Below are 12,100 nucleotides of genomic sequence, written 5' to 3' on the forward strand. Positions count from 1 at the left end.
TATATATATATATATATATATATATATATATATATATATATATATATATATATATATATATATATATAGATATATATATATATATATATATGTGTGTGTGTGTTTGTTTGTTTATTTATAATGTGTGTTTATTTATGTATTTATACAAAATACCACCCAAGTGATGTTCATGTGACCTGACAGTGACATTTAATGTTATGGCTGATTGGTGTATGTCCATATTTAAAGATACAGGATGTAAGATTTTAAAGTTGTGCTAGAAAAATGCAATTGCATTGAAAAGATTTTTGTGGTTCTCCACTGATGTCCTAGTAGCATCTAGTGAATCACACAAACGAACTATATTAAGGCAGGAAGTGATACAACAGTGTTAGGAAGCTTGCCTGGATTTTTTTCAATATAACTTTTCATCAACAATGTATTAAGAGGTCTATCAACTCATGACTACTGTATTAATATTTATTTTATTCTTCATGACAGGCTGCAAAAATCTGTAATAATATTTAAAAATAGGCATCATCTGTCATACAGACTGCTTTTGTCAGTATTGATGTGACAGAAATTTGACATGAGTTGACATGAGGTTGCATATATTTTGAGGGCTAATTGGCATTGGCATTCTATAATCAGATTGATGACTGTATTCGTACCTGTATTATACCTAATATATAATAATATATCTGTATTATACTAGATTGTATTAATAGTCAATAAGTGTCAGTTTTAATGGCAACTAAGAAACAAAATCTGTTTTTAATAACATCCCACATTTTCATAACACAACAAAAATCACATCCTACCAAAATAAACTAAAAATAAATCGTATGCCAGGTTTTTATTAAGCCCTGATACATTTTCTTTCCACATTTACCTCAGTTGTCATGGAGTGCCATTGCAGGTTTCATGCAGCCACATAAGCACTGCTCTTAAGGAACGTGTTATGCTTCTTATGAGTCTTTTGGCACATATAACTGCATAGTTGTAGAGTAATTCTACTCAGGGCTCCAGGGAATCCATAAATATAAAACCACTATATTTTGCTAGCGTCACATCAGCAGATTTTTTGGACGAAACAGGAAGATGCTGCATGCAATGAGATACTGGTGCAGGACCTCAAGGCATACTGAAATGACTGAGTGCTTACATAGCAGAAGCAAGTTTTCAAAGACCAGACGGATGCTTTTCCATGTCAACACTCAGTCAAAGTGTACAATCTGGCCATTTTCTGGCCCAGCGAGTAGATTTTTTCACACATTATTACAGTGGCATTATTTCAGTTCTGTATATATATATATATATATATATATATATATATATATATATATATATATATATATATATATATATATATATATATATATATATATATATACATGATTTCTCTACACCTTTTTAATTTAATATATCTCTGTTTTAATGAGTAAAACTACATGTAGTGAGACATTAAAAAAAAAACATTTAATCATTTGGTTAATACCAAAAGTATGTGGACACCTGACCATTAGATTCGTATGTGCTTTTTGAACATCCCATTCCACATTTATTCCCTATTTGCTGATATAATAACCTCCACTCTTCTGGGAAGATGTTCCACTAGATTTTGCAGTGTGCTTGTGGAGATTTGTGTTCATCCATCCACAAGGGTGTTAGTAAAGTCCGGTGATGTAGGTGAGGTGAGGAGTGTTCCAATTCATCCCAAAGGTGTTGAATAGGGTTGAGGTCAGAGCTTTAAAGCAGGCCACTCAAGATCTTCCACTCCAACCCATGTAAATTATATCGTCTAGGAGTTGGGATTGTGTACAGGGACATAGCCTTGTGGGAACAGTTTTGAGTCTGCTAGTTCAAGTGAAGAGAAGATTTAACTCTTGCACATCTAAAGACATCATATACAACTGTGTGCCTTAAACTTTGTGATAACAGTTTGAGGAAGAATCAAATATGGATGAAAAATGCAGGTGTCCCAATACTTTTGTCTTTATAGTATGTATAACGTAGCTTTTAAACTATAATCATAAGAGAATCCTTTGATAATGAGGCGGTTTTTAAATGCATAATGTGACCTGCTCACCGGCAGTTGATTTACTATCAGAAAACACAAAGACAGACAATGACAAAAGTTCCGGCTTGAAAATTCTGATTAAAATCTCAAAGTGTGGCCACTGCTATGACATTCATTTCAAAGCCACCAATCATAAATAAATCATCATAGACAACAAAAAAAAGCAAAAGCCACCATTTGAGGGATAACATATACTTGCGTGAATCTCACAGGAGCGCTTCATATACTTTAATGGCAATAAAGAAAATATAAAGGAAACATGTTAATGCACAGAAAAAATAAATCCGCCTGGATCATGCTGCTTGGTGATGTAAATGTAAATGTGAAGAACAGAATAATTTTATTTAAGGGTCAACCATTAGACCTTCCCTGTATAATACGACACAGAAAGCACGTTATCGCAGGATTTCCTTTGAATTCCGCCACAATTTCTTTTGAGATTACCTCAATTCCAGTTGACAAGCAATAATCTTAAAAGACACTCATGTTCACCTTTTGATGTTTTGTACTAGATTCACGAGAACATTGTTATTGCGCTTGAAGGACATGAAGTACTTTTTTGTCATCTACTGAATAGAAGTTGGTGCTTGCTTTCGAACTTCAGCGATGTACATACTTTCTTTATCGGCCCTGGATGTCCCTTGTGTGTTCAAAGTGAAACTGGGAAAAAAAAGTACTAGGGCAAATATGAGAAGCTAAACTTTTTTTCCACACTTTCCACAAAAGGTTGCAGTATTTATCACTGCACAAAATCGATAGCAATTGGTACAGTTCGAGCATTATTGCATTTCACCCTTGGTCTTTGCGTATTGATCAGAAACATAGTGAAAATGCTTAGAGTGCACTTAAAAAACAAAGTGACATTTTTGATAGAAGCAAAAAGTCAACTCTTGCCCTCTTTCTCTCTCCCCCCACACACACGTTCCCTGCCAGACTTTGTTTGACAGACAGGCCTTCACGGCGCCTTACACACTCTCCATAACAAATTAGATTCAGGACTTTGCTCTGTGTGTGCTGTCATGTACTAGAGTTCCTCTACTGCGCATGACAAGTGTGATCAATGTTCACCGTGTTTACACCTGCCTACATCTTCCTGCACGCTCTCCACCTCGAATGACTCAGTCACCAAAGTTAGCAAGTCGTCTTCCTCTTTCCTCTCCTCCACCCAGCCCTGAGCTGATCAATACAATCGCTGCATGTTTCTCCTCAGTAGCATAATGTACTTTTAATCAATGGCTTGATCAATACTTCATTTGGAAGGCGAGGCAAGGGGAGCGGGCGTACCGCATTAGGTGGTGTTGAGCTACAGGAGGATGCTGGTAAAGTTTTAGAGTCCAGGTCTGCTGGTTGTCTCCCTACAAATCCAGCACAACTGAGGCAGAGGATCATGGTTTAATTTAAGACACTCGAGAAATATTCAAATTTCTGGAAACGTTTGTGGCGTAACTCCTTGTTTTAAAAAAATAAATAAAAATGCAGTACAGGAAACGAGCCCCGTCTTGGGTATGTTCGGTTGCCCAGAGGGTTTGTGTTTAAGTCAGTATCTATGTCAATCCACCTCCCTTTTGGTTCTCCTGTCCTCTGGATAAGGTTATTCTCTTATCTCTCCCGAACATACCGACCCAGACCTCGCATGCTAACAGGCTTTCTTACTTAATCCTAGGCCATGGTGAGTCACATTAGGGGAAGAGTGTCAGGAAAAAAGCAGACTCCCATTTTTCTCTGATTCCCCTTGGAAATTGCTTTTGTGGAATTTCTCATTCATGGCATCTTGTTTATTTTTGATTTATTTCTCTTTTGCCTTGTAGTGCCTTGTGGAGGGAATATTGCATCAGACAACGGGACCATCTTTTCTCCAGGCTATCCAGAAGAGTACCCAAGCTCTGCAGACTGCACATGGTTAATCACGGTGGCCCCTGGCTTGGGCGTGCGCCTGAATTTCACCCTGCTGCAGGTTCACGGGCCACATGACTTCATTACTGTATGGTGAGCTACTGTAACTGCTATCTGATAGAGACTATAAAGCGAACAATGGCCGAGACAGGTCCTGTGCTTGCTTTAAAAACGCTTTGTAATAGAATGTGGGCACATACTGTAGCACAGCACACAGCTCTGATCTGTTAGTGTTGTCGTTGCCCATGAATGTCCTCCATGTCCTGCCTATTAGTGGTGTAAACAATGACTGCATCATGTGGCATGCTCATCATTCACAACAATCAGTCAACATTGCAAAGTACAAATTTCTCTATAAGAATAAATTGGATTTGGAAGGCTGGTAATGGATTTTTGTGTATCACATTTGTTTCCTTGGTTGCTTCCAGTGCTACAATTTTCATGCCCTTTTTTCTTCCCTTTGTGCTTTAATGGCTTGCTGGACAAGTGAGCAGCCAAAGCTTTAGTTCAGGGGATAATTCATCACTCTCCTAGCTTCTCTGTTTGTGTTGTGGGAAGAACAGGGTAACCATTTCAAGAACATCTGTTTCTCAGAGACAGGTTATTAGTGCAGGTCTTACTTATGTCTTCACGTCTAGTGTTAAATTACCCATGTTATTCAAGATCTCTCAGTTAAATTGCATTAATACAGCCTAGTATCAGCATTTGTGATAGTTAGGTTCCAGTGCACCCGGGTATTTAATATCATTTACCCCTTCATTATACCGCAGTGTTCCGTGCTGTTTTTATATGTATATTACTATAATTGTTTTTTTTTATATTAATTTTTAATTGAGGAAGTAATATTTTAAACACAATATGGCTAAATGTTTTGCTTATTTTTGTTTTGCTAGTCAGAGGCGCGTTTAGAAGAAAATCAGCTCCCATTTTTCCTTTCCACCTTCACCTGATGAGGTTTGATTAATACACTATATGAATAAAAGTATGTGGACACCCAACTATTAGATTCGTATGTTCTTTTTGAACATTGCATTCTATATTGCATTCCTGAGATGTTGTATGGATTAGAGACAGTGGTATTGAGTAAAAGACAGCAGGTGAAGCTGGAGGTAGCAAAGCTGAAGATGTTGAGGTTTTTGTTGTGAGTAACGACAATGGATAGGATAAAAAATTAGTTTATTAGAGCGACAGCACATGTAGGACGTTTTGGAGACAAGGTGAGAGGCACGATTGGGATGGTTTGGACATGTGCAGAGGAGGAACATGGGGTGTATCGGTAGGAGAATGCTGAGGATGGAGCCACCAGGAAGGAGGAAAAGAGGAATTTATGGATCTAAATTTAGGTTTATGGATGTGGTAAGTGAAGACATGCAGGTAGTTGGTTTAAAAGAGGCAGATGTAGAGGACAGAGTAGTATGGAGACGGATGATTGGCTGTGTTGACCCCCAATGGGAGCAGCCAAAAGAAGAAGTTCAAGTGAAGGGAAAATGTAATTATTCTGTATCCAAAGACATCATATACAGTTGTGTGCCTCCAAATGTGTGTTAACAGTTGAGGAAGTCTGGTGTCCCAATACATTTGTCCATTGCTGAAAAGCCATGCCTGCTGATCATTTTGTAGTGAGCATTGGCAAGTGAAGTGATACAAAAATTGAGACACCCTAGTGCTTTAATATTAAATATAAGCAATTTTGGAACCATTCTAAAATTGTTAACCAATTAAATTACTAGACCAAAACTGGGAAACTGAGCATAAGAGAACTGGCGTGTCCTGTAGAGAGCCTTCACCCCAACCACAATTAACACCACTGGGATGATCTGGAACAGTCACTGCACCCCAGACGTCCTCATCTAGAATTCGTTCCCGACCTCTCCAGTTCTCCACAATATGGGTTAGACCTTTCCAGAAGAGAGGTAGTTCTTTTCTTAGAGCAAACGGTGACCATATTTTCAAAAAGAGGTTAAAATGATTAATAAGTTAATGGGTTAATGATCAGATGTCTGTTTTAACTAGATACAGGGTTTTTGTGGGGTCTTGAAAAGATATAAAAAATGTAAGAATCAATTTTAGGCCTTACAAAGTCTTAAATTTGGTTCTAGGTCTATAATAATAAATAATTATAAATAATAATAAATAAATCATTTTTACTGTATCGCTACCTCTAATGCTTATAGAAATGCTCATGCAACACTTTAGAATGGTTTTTTTGTTTGTCTGTCTGCTTGGTGTTGTAGTTCCTCCTTTCGCTAGTTCAAATATAATTTGCTATATTACGACTACAAATGAGGCCAACATGCAACAGCTAATCAGCTTTCTTTTATTGGCACGAATCTCTCTTTGATTGTGGCACAGACGTAAAACGGATTTTAATTAAAATAAAAAAGGTTTAGCCATACTTGGCTTGAAAATAATTAGTTAATGGCTTGGTTAAAGCCAGTTGCTAACAATGTATTTGTGTGTGTTTTTGATGTTATGATATAGATCTTAAATTTCATTCTTATTGGTCTTAAAAAGGTCTTAATTTTCACTTAGTGAAACCTGCAGAAACCCTGTATACAGTGTGAATGATTGCAGGAACCATTTAGTCAGCATTAAATATAAGCATAGTTAGTAAAGAGCAATTAGTGTGTTCTTTTTTTTTTAAACAAACAGACAGCTTTTTATTCAAAAATTTAATTATTGGCAAATTGTTGCAGAAGAGAAATAGAACTTTACAGGGCATGCTGTTATTGAAAAGCACTTTGGGATGGGAATCATCGCATGCTATCATTGATTGCTTTCCTGTAAACGCAAGAGACAGTATTTAGTTGTATGTATGCAATCAGATGAAGCACCGGCCCTTGTTTGAATAAACATGCCTTTTCCAAAGTGCATTACCAATGCATTGTACCAACCTTGTAGTTCTGTACATTGTAGCGCAGTACAGCATAGCGTTTGATCGTGTTTACAAACGAAACTAAGGTGTAATGTAATTAAATGCCCTGTTCTCAGTGCTGAAAGTGTTTGTGAAGACAGCCAGGGAAATGCTCCATCCTGGCAGCATGACTACTACATGCACCAAGCACTCCTCCTGCCAGACAGGCTTTTCTGAATGCACAGTAGAGAGTGTAATCTCTAGCGCACACTCAGAGAGACACCAACAGACGGTTTTTAAACTGACTGACTGTAGTCGAAATTGGGATCGGGAAACGGCCAAATTGCCTCAGCTGCATGGAGAGATGGGAAAGATAGGGGTAAGTTCCTAAAGTAATTCACTGCTCGGTTCTAGCCAGCAATTGAGAATTTGGAGGCTGTAGAGCAAACGCACTTAATGTGGAGGCCGTAATATTCAGAGGAATGTGTGTGACTGGATTCCATTCCATATAAATATATATATATATATATATATATATATATATATATATATATATATATATATATATATATATATATATATATATATATATATAAATAAATAAATAAATATAGATAGATAGATAGATAGATAGATAGATAGATAGATAGATAGATAGATAGATAGATAGATAGATAGATAGATAGATAGATAGATAGATAGATAGGTTTTTTAGATCATCAGATAGAAATGCGCAGAGTGTGTAGTATTTTCAGATAATTTCGAAAAACTTTGCTTACAGAGAATGTATCCTTTCTCCTTTTACTCTACAGGGACGGTCCACAGGAGAATGCACGTAAACTTGGTGTGTTCACAGACGGTGAGCCTTATGACCCACCCAGCAGCACATCTAATCAGATCCTCATACGGTTCCGCAGCAGCTCAGAAAAAGCCGGCCTTTTCAAGATCAACTACCAAGGTATTTTTCTGCCTTACTACCCTCATTCAAATCGAAGCAGGTGGTTTCTTTAGTTCTTCAACACTGCTATTTTTTTTCTCTCTCTTTCTCTCTCTTGCTCTCTCTACCTTACTCCAGCCTACAGACTCCAGTTTTGCCTACCTCCTCCCATCATCCCCAATGCAGAAATCCTGATGGCTAGCAAAGAGTTTAAAATAGGTATGCAGTCCATCTCATTCTCACATTGAGCTTAATTTTAAGGGTGCCAGGCTTGAGCATGTGTGCTGTACGAGTGTGTGGCCTTTGCCAATGTACCAAGAACATTTTGAACATAGAAGCAGGCTGCCAGTTCATTTTCAGGCTTGAGCGCCTCTCATTAATAATGTTCCCAGAATAGCAGAGGCAGCCACACACACACACACACACACACACACACACACACACACACACACACACACACACACACACACACACACACATATATACCTCCCTCAGCACCAACACACACTCTTCTCCAGAACTCACTTTGAGCAGGGAAAGCTGCTTCACCGCCAACACAACAAATCCCAGAGGACTGTGCTGATATGCTGATTCACTGCCAGAACTGGCAAATTGGTTCATACGGAATTCAAAACAGAAGATCGCATTGTGCTGCTTAAAGCAGCATGATTATCTTGTATTTCCTCTTTTTTCCCCTAATTTATGATTCTGGTAATCAGATTTTGATTAGCACTGTTACACAAAATGCACATATATAATAAAACGAACCATGTGTAGAAGTTTCATTAGATGACGTCATTATTTATGCTGAGAGAAAATTTTTTTTCTGGGAGATTGTTGATTACCGGCATTGTGTTTATTGCCTATTTTCGAATTGGACTCACCCAGCGGTTCACCTGTGCTTCCACTAGTCTTTGAGTGTTTCTTAGTAAAAATCCTTCCATTACAGTGAGGAAACTTCGCCTGCTAAATGTTGTGTATAAATCATTCCACAATGAAATAAAAGACTGTATATGTAGTATTTAAAACATAAAAATCTAACGCATTTGTAAGAAATGCATGCACTTTTTATATGGGATTTTATTATTTAATCGTTTTGCTCTATCCACTTTATCTGGGTCAGAACTACACTGAATCCAAAGCCTATGTGAGGCACATGACACATAAATACAATCATAAGCTCATGCACACCTATGGGAGTTGTTGTGTAGTCCACCTAATTGCTTGTATTTTGTTAAACTAAAAACATGCAGATGGAACATGCGAAACTCAGTGTAGACGTAAATCCAAGATCAGGATCAAACCAGAGATTCTGTGAGGTGACAAAACTTCCCACGTGCCACAAAAGATGCTATTTAATTGTCTTGATAATGTAATAATGATGAGGCCTTTTTTGCATATTCCAATGTGTTTTTTTATTTAAAAAATTTCAACAACCTAATTTTATTCTGAGTGTAGGAAGAAAAAAGGCTTATATAAGGTTTGAAGCAGGTTTTAAGTTTATCTCTGTTCTCCCTGCTCTGAAAATGAGCAGCTCCTTTAAGTGAGTCGCTTTGGGCCGATGCAAATTCATCTTGTTGCAAATTCCTCATGTAATCATGACTCCTTGGAGGATTAAACAGCGTTCTATTTCTGGCACTAACCCGCACTGCTTCTCTGCTGTTTTGATCATTGATTATTCACTACATTAGCTTAATTCAGTGCTTTTGCAAAAACTGTTGTCTTAGTAGTAAACAGGCACGCTCGCACACACACACACACACACACACACACACACACACACACACACACACACACACACACACACACACACACACACACACACACACACACACACACACACACACACACACACACACACACACTTATCCTCTGTTGGCTAGTTTGCTTTCCGATGCTAAATTAAAGGATATATTCTAAACATGCTGCTAAATCCATTCCATTTGTTCAAGCATTAAGTAAAGATAGTGGGAAGACCCTTTGTATGATGTTCTCTTTCACTGTTCCTGATTTCATGCAAAACTTCTTCCTGCAGTCTCAGGTCTTCTCTTTTCAGAAGGAAAGCATGAAAAAGTGTGCTGTTTTGTTTCCCTAATTGCACCATAGCGCATTCATGTCAAGCCTCCCTTTGTCCTTTAATCCCTCCCACTATCCTTACGGTCATTATATCAGACAGTGAAAGGAGAATGCACTTCATTAAGCCTTGGGCAAAGACAGAAATTACCCGTCATTGCGGCTGATGTTCTGTAAGGTTCTGGTCTATTTGTGGAACTGATTGTCTGTTAAAGAGTGCCAGGCGTGCGTTGAGATGGATAAACAAATAAATGTCCGAAATTTCAACACGGTTTATTTTGCGCCGTTTGAATCTCCGCAGGTGATATAGTGCGCTACAGATGTTTGCCAGGATACCACCTGAACGGAAACAGCATCTTAACCTGCCGTCTGGGCACACATCTGGAGTTCGAAGGACCTCCACCTTCGTGTGATGGTAAGGTTTGGTGTTATATTGTGCATATTTTAGTGTTATGAAGTGTTTGGCTTTCATTGACTACAAACACACCTCAAGACTGTCTTCCAATAAATATTTAGTGATGCTGGGTTTTATAGACAACCCTCCCCAGTCATGTGACCTTCATCAAGTTAAACTGCATAGCAGGGAATCGGAATAACACACTATATGGAGTAATGTATTGGGACACCTGAGTTTCCATGTGGTTCCTCCCCAAACTCTTACCACAATATAGTAGTATTGATAGTAATAGTATTAAATTCTCTCTTCACTTAAACTAGAGACCCAAACCTGTTCCATCATGATTCCAAACATGGTTCACATCGGTTGAAATGGAAGGTCTTGAGTGGCTAAAGAGCTCTTACCTTTGTGAACATCTTTACGGTGAATTAGAATGCTGACTACATGCCAGGCCTCCTCACCCTACAGCAGAACCTGACTTTACTAACACCCTTATGGATGAATGCACAAATCTCCACAAGCACACCCCAAAATCTAGTGGAACATCTTCCCAGAAGGTTGGAGCTTATTATTACAGAAAATGGGGACTAAATGTGGACTGTTTAAAAAGCACATCCCATTCTCATTGGCAGGTGTCCACAAACATTAGTCCAGATAATGTATTTGAAATAGAGGTCCTTTTGGTGGTTATTTGAAAAGATTTTCTTCTTCTTTCACCTCCTCCTTTTCTTCATATTCCTCCTCCTTTTCTTCTTCATCCTCTTTTTTGTTCTTTGTCCTCTTCTTCCTTTTCTTTTCTTAATTCTATATCTAATCATTAAGATTGTTGTGTCATGTTGTCATATTGTGTCATTATCATGTGTTACCTACTTTTGGAATATGACTGTAACAGTGTCAGTGATGCAGGTCATTTGAGACTGGATTCTATTTCATAATTCATTTAAGGATATTATCCATTTAAGGAAATAATACTATATTCAGCATTAACTAGCCAAATCTGAACATTTCACTGCACTTGAGGTCTCTTCATTCTCGCCAGTTTCATTTTGCCTAAATTACCTCGTCATTATGCTCTTTCATTATACCCTTTTCTCCTGTCTCCTTGAAGGAGCATCAGCCTCAGCACTGGTTCAACATGTAACTCAGGAGATTCTAAATGGAAACACAGTGGAGCTATCACTCAAATGACAATTTAGCCCGCTTCTGCACAGCGGTTCGGCATCTCGGTAGAATAATTCCTGCTTAATTGAACTAAAATGACTTTTTTCATGTACAAGAGTACTTGCATTCAGTCCCCTGATCATGCACACTGAGTGAAATGAGTAGTTCAGTGTTTAGAGCTCCGCAGCCTTTTTTATTTTTCTACTCGCTCTTCTGTTCAACTGACTTCAGCTGTTCACAGCCCACCAAATAAACTTGAATTATTTATAAGAAGCGCTCATGAATAATTTAAATGAATTAATGATGAATTGCTGTTAAGTCCTTTTTTTTTAACAAAAAAAAAATAATTCATGGCTCACTGTATGTGATTCAACATCAATTTGTTCATATAGAATGAACTAGTAAGCTTTATTTTTATAAAGATTTTTTAATCCTTTTAATCCGCCTCAGCATTCTAGGTACAAGTTTTATGCCAGATAAATTATGAAGCAGTTTTACTTTTGTGACAAGAACTTTACTTTTACTGTGTTATAATAAATTCAATAAAGATACTATTTAAATAGACACACACAATTTTTTAAATTTTGAATGACATAAAAAAGAAAGAAAGAAAAAAAGAAAGAAAGAAAGAAAGAAAGAAAGAAAGAAAGAAAGAAAGAAAGAAAGAAAGAAAGAAAGAAAGAAAGAAACTTTATACTTGTCACATGTACAAGTATTTACAGCACA

General features: G+C 37.5%; 1 protein-coding gene across 3 annotated transcripts in view; it reads left to right on the forward strand.

Annotated features, from left to right (window-relative positions):
* Positions 1–12,100, forward strand: part of csmd2 (CUB and Sushi multiple domains 2) — a 364,389-nt gene that overhangs the window by 294,496 nt on the left and 57,793 nt on the right. For all 3 annotated transcript variants that reach the window (XM_083523463.1, XM_083523464.1, XM_083523465.1), the window contains exons 43-46: positions 3,868–4,045; positions 7,619–7,764; positions 7,882–7,962; positions 10,118–10,231. In XM_083523463.1, the coding sequence (XP_083379589.1) occupies positions 3,868–4,045; positions 7,619–7,764; positions 7,882–7,962; positions 10,118–10,231 (519 nt within the window). The remainder of the gene's footprint in view (positions 1–3,867; positions 4,046–7,618; positions 7,765–7,881; positions 7,963–10,117; positions 10,232–12,100) is intronic.

This window comes from Silurus aristotelis (genome assembly GCF_946808225.1).
Source record: "Silurus aristotelis genome assembly, chromosome: 21".
In the NCBI taxonomy this organism is placed as follows: domain Eukaryota; kingdom Metazoa; phylum Chordata; class Actinopteri; order Siluriformes; family Siluridae; genus Silurus; species Silurus aristotelis.